Source organism: Tasmannia lanceolata, unplaced genomic scaffold, assembly GCF_043159265.1.
Source record: "Tasmannia lanceolata isolate RefF3 unplaced genomic scaffold, GAP_Taslan_0.1 ptg000019l, whole genome shotgun sequence".
Lineage (NCBI taxonomy): Eukaryota > Viridiplantae > Streptophyta > Magnoliopsida > Canellales > Winteraceae > Tasmannia > Tasmannia lanceolata.
In genome coordinates, this window is record NW_027518696.1 from 30,445,142 (window position 1) to 30,467,196 (window position 22,055).

General features: G+C 37.5%; 1 protein-coding gene across 1 annotated transcript; it reads right to left on the minus strand.

Annotated features, from left to right (window-relative positions):
• Positions 1 to 15,965: 15,965 nt before the first annotated feature.
• On the minus strand, positions 15,966 to 17,298 carry LOC143852490 (uncharacterized). The gene is made up of 2 exons (XM_077361874.1): positions 16,545 to 17,298; positions 15,966 to 16,396 (listed from the first exon to the last, which is right to left on the minus strand). Exons 1-2 carry the CDS (start codon positions 17,296 to 17,298, stop codon positions 15,966 to 15,968), a joined length of 1,185 nt encoding a protein of 394 aa, XP_077217989.1.
• Between the last annotated feature and the right edge of the window lie 4,757 nt (positions 17,299 to 22,055).

The following is a 22,055-nucleotide window of genomic DNA, read 5'->3' on the forward strand; positions in this document are numbered from 1 at the left end:
AAGCTTGATTTGATCTTCCATAGTTATATAGCACAGTTATGAGATTGTAATTTTGATCAGATTGTTGTTGGGTTTAAGCATGGATAAAATTGTGTTAATTGATTTCTTTATGCCTAACCAATGGATGCCATAAATATGATGAGCTGATTTGAAAATATTTGATTCACAAAAATGGATTTAATGTTCTCTTTATATCCAGTGATTTCAAATGAATTTTGATAATGCTCTTTACTTGTTAACTCAAATTTAGGCTTAATGTTTTTCCAATTATCCTGGTTAGTATTGGTATTCATCAAAGGGTCTAAACAGTTGTACATGGGCTGTGTTGGTCAGGAATGTATCAGTCATAATGATTTCATCAGAAAAATTGTGAATGAAGACTATCTTGCTAAATGGGATGTGATTATTAAGTCAAGATTGTACCTCGTTTACCCTGTAGTGCTTCTTTTGAGTTGAATTGCTGTAACTTTTAAGTGATATTGTTGCGATAAGGTGTGGTTTGAAAATAAAATATCTTCACTTGAATTTGTTCTTGGATTAGTTCCTGGGGAATAGTGTCATATTGTGGATTTGCTAGAAAGTCAGTGATTTTCTTGTTGGTTTCGGAGTGATATTGTTATTATCTCTTTCTATCAAGATAATTTGTGATCAATGGTTTCCTTGAATTGAATCTCTTCCATACATTAGAGTGGAAGCTCATTTAGCTTAGAGATTGTATGACACTATGAATTGAAATGGGTTTGAGAAAATAATTGATATATTGTGATTCATGCGAGTGGCATATCAAAAGATTACTGGAAGTTCACTCTTATTATCTCGGTGGATATCTGATTCATGCATGTCTTATTATGATGATATTCTCTTAAAGTATATATAGGAGAGCGATCTCTGCATCACCATTTTTTATAATGGTATAGTTCATTTGTCGTGGTTCACCTGCGGATAACCAGTAACTTGACTCTTTTGTCAATATATGAATCATAGATATTGAGTTATTGCATACCATCAAGTCCTTGAATGATTTTATTAGTGCTATATCCTTTCAATCTTATGAGTAGTGATAGCAGATTGATTCATTTTTCCTTTTACATTAGGTTATCAATATTCTTATTATCATGCTTGGTCATTGGGATGGATTTCTTTTCTCATTTGCTTAGATAAGCTAGTAGGAGTAATTCTTATTGAAGCACTAAAGTCGTCAGATAGGATAGCGAAAGTTCAATGTGAAGCATTATTTTGGCAGAGTAGTACCGCCATTCAATGATTCAAATGCATGTCTTCTTTTCTATTCTTCTTTCTTGATTCGGCCCTTCTTGCGAAGCCATTTAGGCATTTGTGTGTTGAGGGTATAAAGGAGAGTTCCCTTTCTCTCTCGGGCCGTCATTTCTTATGAGGTTAGGGATTTCTTCCTCTTTAGAGTCTCTTTCCTCATGCTCTTTGAAAGTGTCCTTTAACTTAGGAATCTGTCCTCGTGGGTTAGGCTATGACAGAATATTTCTTGAGCCAACCCCTTCCCTCCCTGTATTAGAGCTTTCGCAGGTCGATGGATTATTTTTCCCCCTGTAGAGTTTAGGAGTCTACCCTCCCCCGTCATAGAGTTTGGATTTTGTCCTACCTTCACAGAGTCGTTTAGAGCCCCTTAGGAGACATACCTTGTCTCATGAGGCAGTTTTCTTCTGGAAAATTAGCCTCGTTGTGTTAGAGAGTTTACCTTAGTTACCTTAGAGAGTTAACCCTCAGGAGGCATGACATGCCTCATGAACAGGACCTTTAATAAGTTGTACCCCAACTTGTTTCCTCTACTAGTTGGAGACCAACTTGGTTCGTTAGTTGTCTTGATCCTACTTATCATTACAAGGGCGATGATGGGGATACTTGGAGCCCACCTTTGTGTATAGGAAGCATGACTCGCCTCATTTAGAGCCTCTATTTCGAGACAAGCCTTGTCTCAGAGTTTCCCCTTTAAGAGGCTTACTTAGCCTCAGGTTAGAGCCTCCCTTTCTTCTAGAGAGAGTCTTTGACTTATTTTCCTTCTCTTTTGATAGTGCTATTAGAGGCTTTGACTCGTTTCCCCCCTTTTTTTGGTGTTGGTAGCTGGAATTTCCTCCTTTAGAGTTGCAGTCTTTCTCTTTTTTTTAAAGACTAACTCAGTCTTATTAGAGCTTACCTGCTTGAGATCTTAGATCGTTTTTGTTTTTCTTGAGGCACTTGTTTACTTGTGGTTTATTCGTGTGTCTTTGACACTAGTTGCTTGTTTGGGGTTTCCCCTTTAACTTTAGGGCTTTGCCTTAGTTTGTGGTTGTACTTGCGTGTTCCTTTTAAGAGTGAAAACATTTAAAGGTCCAAAAGCATTAAAAATTCAAAACTCAAAAACATTTGAAAACTTTATCAAAAGCATTTGAAAACATTAAAACCCTTAAACCATTTGGAGTGTTAGGTTTTAGTTAGGAAAGTTCGTTTCGAACTACATTGGCTTGATCCTCTTCTACGAGGTACGTAGTGCAGCTTGGGATCATTCTCCCAAGTCCAGCCAAACTTTGTAAATAAATCTTTTAAACCTTTTAAAAATATAAAAACCTTCCAAAACATTATTTTTCGAAAAGATCTTCCTCTAGAGTTAGGACTTTGTCCTAGATAGAGAGTTTTAGAGTTAGGAGTTTTTCTTTGATGTGCTGTGTGTTTTGTTTGTATTTGTGTTAGAGTTAGGAGTTTGTTACGCCTCCGTCCGGTCAGTTGGCGATCCACATCGCTGATTGATGACTAGAATAGGATGCGTTAATCCACCATTTATTTTCCTAGGAAACACAGCCTAGTTACACATAGGTTGTAGGAACCACCTGCATTAGCTTAGGGCTAACCTACATTTAGTTAGGGCATATAGGGTGTCCTAAAATCCACAATCCACTAGAATTTAAATAATCGCATAAGAAGCTTTAATAACTAGTCCGGTCTTTTAGGTCGAGTCTAGGATAGAGGTCTAGATGTCTTAGGTATCATAGCTTAGAATAGGCGCGAAGAACTACGTTGCTCTGATTCTCGTGGAGGCAGGGATATGTAGGCTTCTTTAGATGAACCTCAGATCATCTAAAGACTCGGGCGAAATCGTTAGTCTTAGGGTCTGTTATTAGCACTTTAGGGTTTGTGTTTGCATATTGATGAAGATTTTTGCATAGGATCATGATAGTGTGTGTTCATTTCCTTGCTTTCTTACGTGCTTGGCTATAGCATTTACCTGCTTAATTGTTTTATTTACTTGCTTAGTTGTAGCTCTTACCTGCTTAGCTGTAGTTCTCACATGCTTAGCTGTAATTCTCTTTCCTTATTAGGTTACTGATTATTATCCTTTACTATCATCTACTGTCATTTGCTCATTGCGCAGGTTTACCTTCTTAGCTGTAATACTTTACTGCTCTACTGCATTTTCTATCTGTCATTTACTGCTTTCTAGATGGGATGTGTTAGGATTTTATATTAGGCGCTATGTATTTGCCCCAATGTAGATAGGCGCTATGTGTACGCCATAGGTTTTTACTACTGCTTTTTCTATCTGTCATTTACTACTTTCTAGATGGGATGTGTTAGGATTTTATATTAGGCGGTATGTATTCGCCCCAATGTAGATAGGCGCTATGTGTACGCCATAGGTTTTCATTACTACATTTCCTATCTGTCATTTACTGCTTTCTAGATGGGATGTATTAGGATTTTATATTAGGCGCTACGTATTCGCCCCAATGTAGATAGGCGCTATGTGTTCGCCGTAGGTTTTTATTTCATTATTCTGTAATCTGCCTGGCATTTTGTTTATTCCTTATTTCATTTACTATTAATGATTAACTACTAATTTTATATTTTCTTTCCTGTACATACTTATAGCTATAGCTGTAGCATGCATGTGTTTGTCCACCAGAACTTAGACACCCATTAGGCATGTCACACATAAACTAGCGAGGCTTAGGTGACACACTTCTTTCATTTATGTTGTGTATGCTTATTATTTCATCCCTGAGTCATGCATGATTAGTTAGACGTCCACTCGGGGATATTTGTTCCCATTTCACATGATTTTCGCCCAAAACTCTTCGAAGTTAATAATAAATGGCATAAGAAACCAAGTGTTTGCACTCGGACGAATTTGGGGTGCTCTTCGGACCTTTCACATTCGTAATCAGGCGCAGACCTTTTGTATCTCTGGTTATCCGTTGCAGACAGAGCATTTTTTTTGGTTCATGGCGTATCCATGGATGGCGACTCTGAGTTATCTCAGGTACGTCTTGGTTTCGAGCCCTGGCTCCTGATCGAGACGTATCTATCTCATTCATTTTGTATCGCCACTCATGCTATGCTGTGAGGGTGCATCATTTTGAGAGTTCCTTGGCAGAGCTCTCCTTCTCGTTGTGGAGATCTCAGAGGATTGCAGGGGTGATCTCGCGTCCCTCGTCGGCTACTGTCCTCTCAGATCAGGGTCCACACCGTTTGGGGCAAAACCGTAAATAAACTGACCAAAAATCAACTAGCCGTTTGAGCTCCAATGGCCACTTTTGCTACTGGCGCAGTCGACCGAGGTTTCGCGGTCGCCTGCCCCTATCGTGCGCCATTTTTTATTTTCAAATTCCTTACCGCCGTGGTCGACCGAGCCTATCGCGGTGGCCCGGCAAGGCTTCTTGGACTTTTTATTTTTGGTTCAGATTTCTATCCTCGGTCGACCTCCGGTCGACCGGTCCGACCATACTGGATTGCCTTAGGATTTCCAAAAGCACATCCTGGTCGCCCGGGAAGCTCCGGTCGACCGGCTAGCTAAAATCCGGTAGGTGCTGGATTTTCAGCCACCTTACCGCGGTCGCCCAAGGAACCCCGGTCGACTGGCCCTGTTTAAAATTCTATTTTAAAGTTAAAATCTTAAGGACTTTGGGCCATGGTCTTTGGGCTTTTGTCCAAGGTTTTCAAGGATATTTTGGGGAGTGTGGATGGTTTTTAAAGATGTCAAATTTATCTATAAAAACCATTTGAAAACCTTTTTGAAAGTGCAAATACAAATAACAAGAGGACTCCAAATACAATGTAAAAATGTATAACCTTGAGTCTTCTTGGATTGCTTGGCTCCTCCACTCTTCTTGGATTGCTTGGCTCTTCCACACTTTCTTGGACAACTCTGACTTGTGAGTGAACACTTCAACTTGCTTCAGGTCATGTGACTTCCTCCATTCTTCAAATCCTGTTGAGGTACATGAGGTGTCACCAATGCTTGTTCAACTCTAAGCATCTACTGGCACTTGCTATGCAACTTGTGTGATCTTTGACTTGAGCTCTCGACTTGAACATCCTCCAATGATGATGTCTCCAATATAGGTGCAAGCTCTTTGGTCCATTGTGCACGTTGATCCTCAAGCCATGTGTTGTTATGAGTTGTGTAATAGCGATATGACATATGACTTTCCTGTCTAAGACACAACACTCAAAGACAACACATTAGTCCATAAAGACTAATCAATTTAGGTTTGCTAGCATCAAAAAAAGAAGGTAAAGTTGAATGATTGAACCCATGGAACCCTTGGGCTTACAATATGACTGTCCCATTTCCTAGACTAGCCAACAGTTAGATGGCTATGCAAGGCCACGAGGCTTAATCCTTTTTATTAAAACCCCGTCTTACAACTTAATATTATTTAAGAGGGTTATTACATGTGGGAGTATAATTTTCTTCATGCATGTTTAATAACAAATAACCATCACATGGAAAATGAAACATACATAGTAAACAAGTAACCACGCCATCCATCACATGAAAAGCAAACATCCAAACCATGGAAATAATTCAAACACTGGCATCCTGAATTATAGGGGTTCTCCCACTAACCTTATTTGAATAAGGGAATCCCTACAACGCCATATTGCCAAATTGGGGTGAACTTGGGCATCTTTGTGCAATAGCACAAGAAAAAATCCGTTGGCCTCAAAGTGAATTTTCCAAAGGAGTGTAATCTGATATGCCTTTTCATATGTGTGGGACCCGATCCCGCGAGAGGGGTGAGGCGCGAGGCGCCACGCTCTCTTGGTCTCTCGTACCCATGCCAATGGCGTGTGCTTTTTATTATTGATTTTAATTACCCAACCAAGCAGGCAGCAACCAAGCCATAGGGTGAAAACAAACGTGCAACCCAGTACCCATAAGGGCAGGGGTAAGCCGCCGAGCCTAGCAAGGTGTGATTTAATTCATTTTCCGTAAACTTGGGATCACTATGGCAATCCGAATTCCACGCAAAAGAGAGTGACAGAGTCGCCACCTAGATGAGAGATCTAGGACCCATAATTGACCAGAAATCTAGACTCGTTACCTGGTTACGAGAATGGAAGGTATGGGGAGTTACCGCCACATGCACCATTCCTGCCCGATAATCGGTCTTCAATTCCAAAAGTTAACTCTTTTGAATTTCTTTTAAGTGGCTCATTTAACTCTATATTAATGTGCGACCTACATGACATGCATCTTAAGATCTAATTTCAGTGTAATTCCTAAATGTGTATCTTGATTTTCTTAATTTGTTTGAATTCAGTCTAAGTGAAAGTCCTTCTAAAATTCTAATTTCATAGAAAGTCCTAAGTGATTTAATCACTTTTAATTTAAGGATTAATGTACAAAACCCCACCACTTATGTGTGGAGCCGACTCGGGCTTGGTATGCCACTCAAGTATCCAAGTTGCCTACGTATCCCAACCTCACTAGAATTAGAGTCGATCGTTGTTCGGTGCACCTAAACTAAGCTTCTTATGCCTAACTCATCTAGGACACCGACCTAAACTAGATTGACTGTTTTAACAGTTTAAGAGAAATTATTTAATTCAAGTTGAAGATTTTATTATCCTAAGACTTCATCTAAGATGCTATATGGTCCTATCTAAGTGCAAGACGTCCCTTAGACTAATGCAGGTTAACCTACATCCTAGGTAACTAGGTTTGTCCTAGGGGAAAATTGGGTGACTAGTGTAACTAGATCTATGGCACGGTTGCTATCCATAGCAAACGCTCGTGATGAGGCTGGACTCTTAACTCTAGGACTCTCTAAAACTTAGGACACAACGTGACATAAGTGTTCCTAAGGGGTCCTAAAGGTTCCTACGATAGGAGACCGTAATCCAACGGCTCCTAAGACGCAGATCGAGTTAAATCGATTTGTTGAACTTAATGATTTTTGATTTTTGAGAATTTTTTATTCCTAAACATCTAAGGAATACCAAAGGCTCTATGGTTCGCAAGTTTCGGCCTCGAATCGCAACCATGGAAGGGAATCGTGCTCTCAACCCTTGTAGAATTTAGCACGTAAGTTATAGTATCTTATTGCCTGGCATGTTTCTCAGGATTTTCGTGGACAGTGGACCTCGGAGCCAATAACATACTATAATTTATGCACTCCAATTATGCTGGATCGATCGCAATTAGTATACGATTATAGTTACGATCTCGGCAGTTAAATTGTCACAGAACAGCCAATTTACAAAGGCAATTTATAAACCCTAAGGTTTCTGTTTCAAAAAAGTTAGGGATTGAATTTATGATGAAAAGTTAAGGTTTTTGGAGATTTTTACTGACTTTTGTATTGATTTGCTATTAAATTGTGATTTAATATCATTAAGACCAGATTGCTAGGATTAGACAGTAACCCTAAGAAATTGAACTCCAACTCAGTTGAAACGTTTCCAGTAACAAGATATGGATGATTGTGGCTTATTGGAAAAATTTCATGAATTATCATTAAGATTTCATATCAATTTCTGATTTTTCAAAATTCAAATTAGATTATAGATTAACACAGTAACCTATATCATATCAATTTTAAAATACTCCAAACTTTTACAAAATAAAGATATAGATGATTAAATCTTCCTGAAAATTTTGCATGAATTAGCATTAAGATTAGATATCCATTTCTGATTTTTCAAAATTCAAATCAGATTATAGATTAACACAGCAACCTATAGTATATCAACTTCAAATCAACTTAAACAGTTACAGTATAAAGATAATCATGATCTTAGACTACTGTATGACTTTCATGAATTTTTATTACCATTTGATGCCCATTTAAATTCACACAAAAATCAGATGAAACCAAAGAATTATTTAAAAAGCAAACATAATGGTATTCTAAAATCAAATAAAAAATTCCAGTAGATAAATAATAGATTATAAATTTTTTTATCAAAATTTCAAAACTTAAAAATTAAATCTCCTCCTTAAAATTGGTTTTTAAATATAAAAGATCAATTTGTTTCCTAGGCGTTAAAACCCGTTTATTAAAATAAATTGTAAAACCTTATCAAATCTTTGCAAAATTAATTGAAAATATTTCTCTAATATTCCAGTAACCTAAGTTACTGGTTTGTAAAGAAAAATTTTGAAAATATATTAATTTAATAAGAAAATGAATTATGGCACTTAAAACGGGGAAGCGATTAGAAAACAGTAAAAAACATATTTTTTTTAACATATTTTTCAATGGAAACTTCCATTTATTATTGGGCTTTAATTTTGGAAAGTTTCATGAATTTGTAAAACGATTTGGTATTTATTAAAAATAGTCCAAATTTAAAATAATTAATAATCCAATTAAATAAACTCCAAAAAATATGAAAATTTTTAGGTGATCTAAAAACCTTGTAAAACTACTGGAAACAAACTTTCAGTAAATTTGGGCATGATTTGATATACTTTTGGCTTCATTCATCAAGAAATAAAAGGGTTATTCTTTGAAAAATAGAATGAGAAATAAAACGGCCGAACCGCGGTTGGAAATTAAGTTTCCAGTAGTTTTGTATTTTATATAAAACCCAGAAAATATCAGTTTTTAAAAAACAACCATGTTTTCAAACACTTGCTTTGATAATCTAATTTAAATCCATATTGAATAAAAACAAAAGAAAACCATTTTTAAATGAAGGAAAATTAATTTTTGGATCAAATTTTGGATTTTGAAAACTCATAATCTATATTATAACATACTGGAATTTCAAAGAAAAACTCGTTGATTTGATCTATCAAAATTAAAACCCTAGCATGCTTTTTCTACTTCACAGAGATGAGGAATCATTACCGTTGATCGTGATCCTTGTCTCTAGGGTTGGTGATCCAAGATATACGCTTTGTCCAACCCTTTTATACGCTAAAAAAGATCCAAAGAACACTTCAATAATCCTTGATTGTGTGATGCCATGGAGAAGAAGAAGGAATTCAAGAATTCCTTTCATAAATAACACTTGAGAGAGAGATGAACATACTTCAAGAGAGAGGAGGTTTTTTTCTCTCTTTTTTTTTGGGAGGAGAGAGAAAAAGGACGAATTTGGATTTTTTTTTATCCTTCCCAGGATTGTTTGCTTGATTTTTATACAAAAAAGCTAGGGTTAAGAGAGAAATAGTAGTTTCCAATGTGAGAGCTCTCATTTTTGGCTTGTTTCTAATTTTTCCCTCTTGCTTTCTTTCTTTCTTGTTTCCAAATTGGATTTGATTTCAATCTTAATTTCTTGTCCATCAAGACATGCTATTATCATTCCACATTGTTTCTTTGGAAGAAAACTTTTTTAAGCAATCATTCATCTTTTCCTTCTTTCCTTCTTTTCTTTTTTTATTCTTTTTATTTTTCTTTTAACAAATATGATGTCACCATTGTGACATCATCAAGGTTGAGTGCTCAACTCATGTGGGTCAGCCATGTGGGGAGTCCACCATGGTGGTCGACCCATATGGGTGAACCCACATGAGCTCCATCTTTGCGGGCTTTAGCTCAATGGGCCATTTCACACGGGTTTCGGGTTTTTCCGTAAAAATTCAATAAAATCTTTCTAAATTCAACATTCTATATATGGACCCAACCCATTTGACATTTATGGTGCATCCCTCACACATGATCGGACCATTTTTTTTGGAAAACAACTTTTCGGACCAAAATGCCCCTATTTGACTGTTAGACATCCAAATGCGACCAAAATACCCTCAGATTGGTTCACTCCTAAAGGGAAAAATTAAAAATGAAAAGTCTTTGTGGTCAAACTTTAAAAATAGAAACTTTTAAAATTGGGTCCTTTCGGTGAGTAATATTAAACAAGATCATTTGGTATCTCCTGAAAATACCCAAAATGCCCTCAACACTTAAAATTTCCAAATTAAGCGAAACCCCTGAGAAATTCTAAATTTAGCAGGTTTTCCAAAATTCAGGAAATCATTCATAATCTCTCAGACATATTTCGGGGATCAAAAGAATTACACAGGAAAAGACCAAATTACCCCGAGGTGCTAGAATTTGGCGAGACTAGGGAAAACTCTGAGAAATTCTAAATATAGCAGGTTTTCAAAAATTTATGAACGGACTCAAGATTTCTTAGACACAACTTAGGGACCAAATATGAAATGTTTGGAAATGTCTAAAATACCCCCGAAGTGCAAGACTAAAAGAAAATCTTGAGAGATCTAAATTTAGCAAGTTTCCCAAATTTTACGAAATTACTCATAATCCATCAGCCGTACCCTCGAGATGGTTTTGGACATATGAGAAATAATTGAAATATCCATAAGATGATGGAAAATGTGGAAGCCCCATGAGTTTCTAAAAATAGCAGCTTTTTCAAAATTTGTAAAATCACTCAAGTTTCTCAAATATAACTCGGGGGTCAAACGAGACACATCGGGAATGACCAAAATACCCCTGCAGTGCAAAATAGGCAAAAATGATGGAACCCCTGAAAATTCTAAAAATAGCAGGTTTTTTCATTTGCTTGGAAACTTGAACTTTCATCTTCCAGAGGCCAAAGGAACCCCCTAGAGACCTTCAGGATCGCGAATCAACTTCAAAACTCCCATAATGAAATGAAATCTACCCTAAAATGCATGGATCCTAATCTAATGCTGAATACAGATTCAAAATTCGATGATACTACCGAATCTTTTGTTTTTTAAGGCGTAGCAAAATGGGGGTGTCTAAAATATGAAGCCTAGAACATCAACAACATCAGCAACTTTGTTCCTCCTTGGTTGAATCGAATTCTGCCATTTACCGCCAAACAATTTGGAGCACTGCCATGCCGTGGTTCCCACGATATATCCGTTGAGATCCAAGAGAACGATCTCATCCTCAATTGGGCTTGGACTAAACTACCCTAGTGTCTTACACGATCATAGGTAATCTATACATGACGATCAATCTCCATGAGAAACAAGTCATCCACCCAACTGCCCAGAGGGAGTACATAAATGGAATAAAATTGAAAATTAAATTACATTGCGGACTTTAATAATAAAAATCAAATATCAAATAAATCAGATCATCGACATCAGAACATCCACTATAAAAATAAATCCATGCATCATATGCACGAATTGAGGTCAAAGTCCTTTTTGCCAATTTTTCAGCAAAAGTGATCAATTCGCACTAAATCTTGGTTAAATAATTTGTAATTAACATTCAACCATTTTGATTTCTTTAGAACCATCATAAAATATTTTTATATAATCTAAAAAATCACCATAAAAATTTTTGTGCAAAAAAAGATCGTTTGATTGGAAAAACAAAAATTTGTCCTGTACCGGGGACACTATCCGGATAGCATGACATTTCGGAGAATTTTGAGTGGGATATAATTTTTCGAAAGACCTTTTAAGGTGCCGATCATGCTACTAACTCCACAAGAAATTGCTTAAACAATATATGCCTGGTTCATAAACCTTTTAACAAAAACCCATTTTGATTTTCACACTAAAATTCCAGCAATATGCATGCAACTTCGAAAAATCATATCTCCCAATCTGCCCGTCGAATTTCGATGATTCTTGATGCGTTGGATTCATATTCGAATGTACTATCCAACCATTTAAAATGATCATCCAAAATTAAGCCCAATGGTTCCCACCTTGCCATTCCCATCTTCTTTTGATGATTCCAAACTCAAGTGATTTTATATCACTAATGTGTTTGATTGTCTTAAGTTGTAGATCATGATTGTTCTGTATCAAGGTTACTTGGATTGAGGCCAAGAAGCTCCACTTGGACCACACTCGGAAGGCCAAAGTCATTGGCGATCCAAGAAGCAAGAAGACTTGAAGCAATACAAGTGAAGATCAGTCTCCTTGAAGTCTTTTAGATTGTAAAGATCCAATCCTAGTTTAGGTTTTGAGAAGCATAAATGAAGTAATCACACACCCTTAAATGGACTAACATGTTTAAGTGATTGTCCTTGTGATGTTCCAACACTTTGGAACCCTCATAACAATCCCATCTAAGTATAGAATTGGAAACCCTCGAAGCCCAAAACAAATAAGCATTTCACACTTGAAAACCTGCTGGAAATAGGCTTCTCGGAACTCCGAGAGAATTCTTGGAGCTCCGAGAAATGGAGCAGTAACATTTTTTCATCTTCTGTTTGTATTCCCGGAACTCCGAGAGAAATTTTCGGAATTCCAAAAAATTCTCAGAACTCCAAGAAAGTCTCTCGGAACTCCGAGAACACTATGTTGAGTGAAAAATTATAGCCGTTGGGGTTTTTCCCAGAATTATGACTATGCCCCCAAACGGTCATATTTTGGGTTTTCATTCTCTAGAACCCTATTGGAACATCCTAAGAGTGAATCAAGCTTGTTTATGCCTCTCATTCTCTAGACTTTGGATTTAGATCTTACGCTTGAATTTGTACATCTTCTCCAAACTTTGTAACCCTTTGATAGGGATTTTTTGTTTTTTCTTTCATTAACAAATCGTTGTATTTGGGCGAGTGTTTGGAGAAACGAAGCTCTCTCTCTGTGGTGTGGATTGCTACCAAGGTTAAAGCGATTGGACATTGTAATTGGCACCGGTCTTCGCCAAGGTTAAGAAGATCATCATAGTGAAGCCATCAACGGGTTTGGTTGGTGGAGTGGAGTAGGCCTTGCGTTTGAGGACCGAATCACTTTAAATCTTGGGTGCATTCTTTCTTGTCTCTTGCTTTATTTAATTTGCATTGCACTTAGGATTTAACTTGTGTGCTTATTTTTTATTTTTGATCTCTTAATCTCTAAATTGGGTTTAAGTCTTTTAAAAGGTTAAAACTTAATTTTTCAAACCTAATTTCCCTCCTCATAAGTTGCCATCTTACCTTTGGTCTATCATTGGAATTTCAAAAAAAAATCCAAAAAACAGATCAGATCTGCTGTTTTCTCAAAACAATCCTATGTCTATTAAAATCACACATAAAGACTAGGAACCTCGAATAGCCAGGATAAACGTCCGGGCTCACAGCGGGTCACCACATGATCTATCTTTGGTTCATTAACCTCCTAATCTATTCCCTAGTTTGCTCTGATACAACTTGTTAGAAGCGTTGTAAAGCCCCGGGCAAAATCACTACGCCCAGCGGAATAAAATCGCGTAGAACAAAAAAGAACTTAATGACTTTGTCCTAAACCCAGGAATTCTAGGATCTAGATTTTCTGATGGTGATCAAATAAAAGAAATGTAATAAATAATTACCTTACTTTTAGTAGAGAAGAATAATCGTCCGCTCGATCTACTCCTCGAATGTTCGTGAAGGTTCCAAACGCCGCGAATCCGCAAGTTGATCTGATGGGATCCTTTGTTTCACACAAAGGGGTGAAGAACAACTATTGTTCTCCGTAGTAATCTAATCTAAATCAGATTATTGGATGGGAATTATATCAAAACTAGAAGGAGCTTTGGTTATTTCTCAAAAACTAGAAGCAATATTTGAGAGAATTGAAGAGAGAGAAAGGAATTATCAACGTTTTAGAGGGCTGCCATGTACGTTTTTCTCAGCCTTAGAGTATATTTAAAAACGTCCCCTTAGAGTCTATATAGGTGTTGTGTTTCTATTTGAAAACTTTCCTAAAGTTTATCCACAAAGATCTATATAAAATAGAAGACTAGCAAGCTTGCCTTTTAAAAATATACAAAACAAGGTTGGACGTGTCCACATGGTCAAGTTGGGCGTGCTCCCAATCATAGATACGTGAGTTGCTTTTTGGTGAAAAAGCATTCCTATATATTCTCCCATGGTTACCAGTTTGGGAAAAGGAAACGGAAAACGGTACATGAAATGGAAACGTGAAACGAGTGAAAAAAATCAAGGGGGAAACGAGAAGCGGAAAATGATAGAGAAACGCATGTGAAACTCGTTGGGAAACGTCTTGGGAAATGCAAGGGAAACATTTGGGAAACCTAAAGGAAATGCTAGTGAAACCTAAAGGAAACGCAAGTGAAACACATAAATGTAATGGTAACACACATTAATAGGAAAATGCTTGTACTAGAATTTTGAATATAATATATATATAATTCTAAGTTCTAAGTCTAACATAAGCAAATACAATTCAAAATTCAAAGTTCAAAGTGATAAATCATAAATATGCTATGATAAGTGATACCCAAAAAATATAGTTCTATATCAAAATTAAGTAGAAATAGAAGAGGAGAATATAATTCTATATCAAAATTAAGTACCCACAAAATGCAACTCCGCATGAAATAGTTAATCACAAGTCACAAGTGACAACACTTAATTAAGTACATGCCCAAAAAGTTTAGAAGTAGCCAAAACCCAAAATATCAAAAATCTCTATGTAGATTTTCTTTTTCCCTTAGGATCTGAAGGGTCAACTCTAGGTGAACCCCTTCTGCCTCCTCCCCTTGTTCCCCGCCCCCGACCACGAACAAATTGATGAATGCCTTGCTGCCTAGTTAATTGTGGAGGCATAGACGAAGGCGCATCAGTAGGTGATAAAGATGTAGTCGTCGTGTCAAGCATGGTGAGAGAAGGCAATGATGGTTGTGGAGGTCCTATTGCAACTGATTGTGGCCTCAATAGTGGAACATTCGATGTAACACGATCGACAGGGTCATCAAGATTTTCCCACCTCATTTCCTCTAGCCTAACCACAGAGTCATCAATCAATGGGATCTCAGGATTTATATCCCACTTGCGGTGTGGTCCTTGTTTGTAACTTCCACTAAGCCTATTAAAGATTAAAAAAATAAAAAAAATGTAAAAAAATGTACCAAAGTAACAAGCAGTAATTAAAATATGAATTAACAAGAGAGAAAATTACCTCGAAAGCAATCTTAAGTTCGAATGGATATAAACCAATGTATCTGCACGAGCTGCATTCAGTCGATTCCTTTTAACGTTATGGATGTAGCTATATGTGCTCCATGCTCTCTCAGCCGACAACGAGCTAACACTCTGAGAAAGAACTCTGATCGCTAAATTTCTTAACTCAGGAGTATCGCCTCCGTGGAACCTCCACCACTCAAGTACACTCATAGATTGACTTCTTGCTTCTGTTGTTGCAAGGGGTGAACCAAACCTCCCTCTCCTTGTAACAAATTTAACAAATTGCTCTCTAAGGAGAATCCTCATTTCCACATCCTCCCCCACTATTCTTTCCATTGCTTTCATGGCAGCATCAATAACTTCATTATCTTGATCTGACAAAGATTACATAAAAATTATATTAAAAAGTTAAATTGATATGCTACAACTTTATACGTAACCAAAACAAAAAATAATAATTTATAAAGACGATCAAAATTTCAAAATTAAGCATTATACCTGGAGTCATCCGTCTAAATCCACCTGGTGCAGTTAGCTTCAGATAATCAAGATCATAATACCTAGGTGTGAGGGCATATGCTAGGGAATGAAGCTACATTCATCATCTTTCCCCATCTTTCGCTAACAAAGTGATGAACTTTTCCATAAATCCCTTCAAAATTATCATTTCCTTGTAAATTGTCCCGAATTTCTCTTAGCATGTTGTCCATGCCCTCATACACCTCTCAAATAAGAGGGCCCTCTTGATCTGTAAATTTGATCATCTTATAAATTGGTTTTATCATTGAAATAATGAGTCGAACCGAATCCCGAAATTCATCTGACATCAAATCTTTCTTCACTTTTGCAGAAAAATTTCGAGATTCTTCATCAATAAGCGCCTATGTCCATGATCTCCATGTGTCCAACACCACTGTCTGCAATAGCGCCTCCCTAACAACAAGAAGTCGCTTCAACGTAATGTAATGGGATGCAAATCTTATCTTTGCAACCTTTAATAGCTCTAGCTTTGAGTGACTTCTAAATATAGCTAAAGCTTGAGAGTGGTTCGTTACATACTTCACAATATCTTTCCCTACAACATATATCTCTTTCATCCATATGAATTCACGAGCCAAATCCTTAAGAATTAAATTCAAAGTGTGCACCATACATGGAGACCAAAAAATATGCTTATAGGCTTTTTCAACTGCATGTCCTGCAGCCTTGCAATTTGCCGCATTGTCTGTAATCACCTGAACAACATTCGAAGGTCCAATGCTCTCAATAGCTGTCAGTAAGAACTCAGATATATTCTTCCCTGATTTTTCCACTGCAAATAAAATATGTGCATATAGGAACAGACCCAAAAAAGTTTGATGCAAGTATATTTATAAGCGGTTTATTTTTCACCTAAGTCCATCTATCAGAAACAACTGCAACTCCATGAGCTTCCCACTTATCTGAAAACACCTGTAAACGTTTTCTCACCCTCTCATTTTCATTATCAAGCAAGGTTGTCCTTGCTTTCTCAGATGATGGCGCTTTGTACCCCGATACTTGACTAATTGCGGAAACCATCTCTTCCCAATAAGGCGACCTCAACACATTGAATGGAATTCCATTTGCCGTCAAGAACCTCACAACCTTATAATCTACCTCTTCCCGCTCTTGTATTTTGAAGGCTTTTGAAAGAGGGCCTGCAATACCCCTTAATGTAGATGATTTATCTGTCATAAGAGAGGGCCTGTCAAGGCGTGACCTCTTCAACTTAGGTGCTCTTGATGCATTCTCAAACCTCTCTACTTGTCTTCTCATCTTGGCCTGTAGTTCTCTATCATCTTTAGCAACACTGCAGTAACTGATTCCAGCCTTTTGGGCTTTTGGAGCACCCATTAGATGGACCTGTACACAGGTGTAGGATCCATTGTATATATGATGACAATGTCGACATTTAAAGGCAATTGATCCACCATGGCCCTTTCCACATTTTCTCCCTTTAACAACATGTCTCCATAAAGGCCCCTTTGCCCCTGGAAGAAGATTTCCATCTTCATCATAAAGATCATCATCAATCGTCCCATCTTCATTGTCATAATATTCATGATCTTCATCTTCCCATACATATTCATTATATTCACCAGTATCACCATCATAGTCATTTAAATTTTCATGCGTTTCATCTCCATCGAGACCCCTAAACTCGGCATCAACCTCATCAAATTCATTCTCCATCCCTAAAAGCATGGGAGAAGTAGAAAGATTCAAATTCAAAGAAAATGGCCCACAATTAGTTGCAATAAATTGGAGCCCAGAATGGCACAAATACATTCAGTTGCAAACTTGCAATAAAGTGAATAAACTGTGAAGAAAATCAGGAAAGAAAATTTTTCATTCACAATCGGTTTTCATAATCTTAACAGAATAGGGCCTAATTTTTTAAAAGAAAGGGCAGTGATATTCTCCCCACGCCCCTGATGGATATTTCCTACTGCCTGACGGATATCCCTCTCCCCCCCCCCCCCCATTGGATATTTCCCCCTCCCAGATGGATATTTCCCCCACCCCTGACGGATATTCTCCCTCCCCCAATTGATATTTCCCCCACCTCTGATGGAACCCCCCCACCCCTGATGTATTATTCCCTCCCTTCTAACAGAATATTAACGATTTCTGTTAAGGGGAGTGGGGGGAATACCCATTGGAGGGGTGGTGGAATATCACTGCCCAAAAGAAAATGAAGAAAGAAAAAGAAAATGAAGAAGAGTGGGAAACGCGTTTCCGCGGAAAGCAATTCTCTCTCTCTCTCTCTCTCTATATATATATATATATATATATATATATATATATATATAGAGAGAGAGAGAGAGAGAGAGAGAGAGAGAGAGAGGAAACTGTTGATGTGCTTAAGCGCACCAAACTTATGGTACGCTTAAGCTCCCCAATCACATGGGTCCCACATTTTCTGTGGTGATCCAAACCATTCATTTGCAAGGCCTTATGATAGATAGGGGGTGTACAAAAAATCAGCTCCATAGGATCATCCTAACCCCTCCATTTGTGGAAGACAAAAAATGGGCAGATTTGTGTCTGTCCATTTTTGTCCTTCACAAATGGAGGGGTTAGGATGATCATATGGAGCTGATTTTTGGTACACCCCCCATCTATGTAAGGGACTTTCAAATGACTACTTTGGATCATCCTAACAAAGTGGGCCCCCCCAATGTGATTGGGTGCTTAAGCTCACCATAAGTTTGGTGAGCTTAAGCACACCAACAGTTTCCTCATATATATATATATATATATATATATATATATATATATATATATATATATATATATATATATATATATTATTTCCTTTCCTCTTTTCTCTCTAATAGAATATTTGAATATGATATTATAATAATAATAATATCTTTCCTATTTTGCACTCAGACGAAATTCCATTTTTAGGACACTATGTCCAACACTAATAACATTGAGAGTCTCCTTGGCGGTTTGAATAAATGAATTTTATAATCCAAGATTTAATAAGTTAAAATCTGGATTTTATGAGCTAAAAATTGGATTTTTTAACCCATGATTGTAAAATCCAAGTATACAAACGCTCCCAAGAGTCGACCCAACCTCTGTTCTCTTCCACTAATAAAATTATAAAATCTATCAGTCCACGCAACCCCAGTTCTCTTTCTGTGTCTATTGCACGCATGTGTGCTCCTTCTCTACAAGTATGGAATATACGTACTTTCAATATAGGTGTTTGTTATGTAAGGTATTTTATAGCTATAAAAATATTTAAATTTATAAGCTATTTACTTACTATGAAGAAATTTCTTAAGATATTTAATTGCTATGAAAATTAGAAATTTTTTTTGTGACGATCATTGTTTTTGTCGTGAAAAACAATCGTCCAACATGGGACCATAGCTTGTTGGTGGATCTCAAAGAAACTTACCTCTAGAAGGTAACTCGAGGCATTGACAGTTTTTACCCTGCATTCCTAACGGGTTTCCCCTTTGTTTGAATGCAGGAGCAAACTCGTGTAGCTTAAAAAAGTACACATGCCTTTCTGAATTTGTAACCGTTGTGAAATAGTTGGTTTTATCTAATTTACCAAAATACCCTCGATATATTTTATGTTATTTCTGAGCGAAGTGATCTATTGGCTCCCATTTCTTCCCTGGTCCACCCTCTAGTCTAATTATGACCGTTCTAAACGACTTATTTTTCGTTTTACACTCTGTTTAAAACTTTTACCCATTTAAAAAGGCTTTTTTAAGACCCGTTGTAAACATATTAAACAAGTTTTTGTCTTTCTGAATTTAACACCCCTATATTTTGTAAAGAGCACTGCTAAGGAAACTGTTTCTCTAATCGAGAGCCGAACCGAACAAATTGCTGCATGCCATGAAAGGGAGGGTAAGTTTTGTCATTGTGAGAAGGGATTTGGTTTGCGGACTGTTGCATGTGAGGCCAGCCACATAGCTCACTTTTCAGCATATTATGTCTTCATTCATGAGGTGCACAGGGTCACTTTTCAGCAGATTTTGTCTTCATTCATGAGGTGGCTGGCCTCACATGCAATAGACCATCCGCGAAATGCCTTTTGCGATGGGCACTAGCAAATCCCTTTTAAGAAACTAAGATAAATGCAGGCGATTGTCAAATGTGTTAACAGGTTATCGCCGGTTCCATAATTAGGTTCCAAATTTGGTTTCTCTATCATTTTTCTTTTGTAAATTATAAAATTTTAAAAGTATTGAATGCATTTTTTCATGTTTCCTTTTAGGTTTTTTTTTTTCATGGATAAGCTGGGTTTAGGCAGGAACCGGACCAGATGTATTAATGTTTCCTTTCAGTTGTTGCAACCAATACTATTATGCCATCATTTTTCTCATCCAGGTTTTTGTGCTCCAGGTTTGCTGACTATGTTCTTTTTGGTAGGTTAGTTCGGATCGAGCTAGAGCTCTACCCCCTTTTACCTTTGTTTATGGTTACTCTTTTTATATTACAAGGGAGTGACCGGGGGAAGAAAAAGGGGGCGAATATAACCTTTCCCTTTCTAAGAATGAAGATCCAAATTAAAGCCTATTTATTATGGCGAAATATTACCAAACAACAAAATCCCCTCCAAAGAGTATCCAAGGCCACCCAAATTGTGGGTAGACCTGGCAAACGGGTGGGTCAGGCCGGGTCAACCCGCGGGTGATGCGGGTGCGGGTCGGGTGAGGAAATGACCCGCATTTTTGCGGGTCAGAATTTAGGTGACCCGCGCGGCCCGCGGGTGGGCCGGGTCAACCCGCGGGTCACCCGCAAATATGGGGGATTGTAATAATTCTCCTGATTTGACTGCATCTGTTTTTTCCGTAATTGTCATAAGTTTCTATATTTTATTGGTATTTTTTTCTTAATTTTACAACTTTATAACCATTTCTAAGTAATTTTTCATTTAAAACTTTATAACTTTAGCTATTTTACTTTTTTTGTGTAATGATTACTTTTTTTTGTTTGCCATGTGCGCATCTTTGCACCAGGAGGATGGCCACATGCCGAGAAGTTGCCATAGGAGAAGTTTGGTAGCAAATTCTTATAAAATAAAAAACAGAAGGAAATGTTATCAACACTACTGTTTTCTTATGAGCGCACTCTCACTCTATTAAAACTATGGTATGGCCCACACCATAGGATGATCCAAACCGTCCATTAGATGGGCCATAGCCTAAATAGGTTATGCTCCAAAAATCATTTCCATAGGATAATCCTAACCCTCCAATCTGAATGTTAGAGTGTTGATCCTAACCCTCTATAGATCGGAGGGTTAGAATCAACCAATGGAAATAATTTTGGGCCATAACCTATTTAGGCTATGTCCCATCTAATGGACTGTTTGGATAATCCTATGGTGCGGGCCATACCGTACTTTTTATAAAGTGAGGAGTTCTCTCATAAAAAACAGTAGTGCTGATAACATTCTAAAAAAAAAAAAAAATACGGTAAAAATGCGGGTGCCTGCGGGTTGACCCGACCCGACCCGTGTTTTTGCGGGTTGGGTCACCCGCGAGTTAGTTTTGACGGGTCACTAAAACTTAGACCCGTGCCCGCAAATTTGCAGGTGGGTCGGGTCGACCCGCGGGCACAGGTCACTTTTGCAAGGTCTAATTGTAGGACCCATCGTGGGTGGGCCAACCTTTTCTACAGTCACTAATAATCTCAACATACCCTAAAAATTGCATCATTTGATACGACCCTAGATGTCAAACTTATGAACTTCTCCTTTGCTTTCTAACTAACCTGTTTTTTGGACGGTGTGGATCATCCGTTTGGCACTCAGGCTTAGTGTGGGTTCCATCTTAGTTAGATTGTTTGGTTTGCGTACGGTTGTGATCTACTAAGAATATCATCGATACCTATCAAAAAAAAAAAAAAAGAATATCATCGATGGTAGAACTCCTACGGTGGTTTTAGGGATTTGCTAGGGACTTGCGCAGAAAAGCATTTTGCAGCTGGCTGTCGAATGAGACAGCAGCCTCCTGAGATGAAAATTTGAATAAGACAAAATCTGATGGAAAGTGAGCTCTATGTGGCTGCTCTCTCATGCAACAGCTAGAAGTGAAGTGCCTTTCTGCGAAAGTCCCTAGCAAATTTTATTTCAAGGGATTTACTAGGGACTTTTGCACAAAGGCATTCGGCGGCTGGCTGTTGCATGAGAGAGCAGCCAACCGGCTCACTTTTATTTACTTAGTTGGCTGCTCTCTCATACAACCAAGGTTTTAAATTTTAGTTTCGGAGAGCGTTTCGGTCCTCACTGAAATCCAAATTTTCAGCCGAAAATTTGAAATTTAGGGCGAAATCCACGAAACCAGATAAGTATATTTTATTACGTAGAAAATTTCAGCTGAAATTACGGGCTGAAATTTTGGGAAAGTAATAAATATTAAAAAAAACTAGATTTTTAGGTGAAATTCCTTAAATTTCGGCCAATTTTAAAA

Excerpts from the sequence above, each read along its gene's own strand:
- LOC143852490 (XM_077361874.1), bottom strand. The coding sequence starts at position 17,298 with ATGGAGAATGAATTTGATGAGGTTGATGCCGAGTTTAGGGGTCTCGAT. Across the intron at positions 16,397-16,544 it reads AAATGAGAGGGTGAGAAAAC|TGGAAAAATCAGGGAAGAAT; the intron begins GTTTACAGGTGT and ends TTTTATTTGCAG.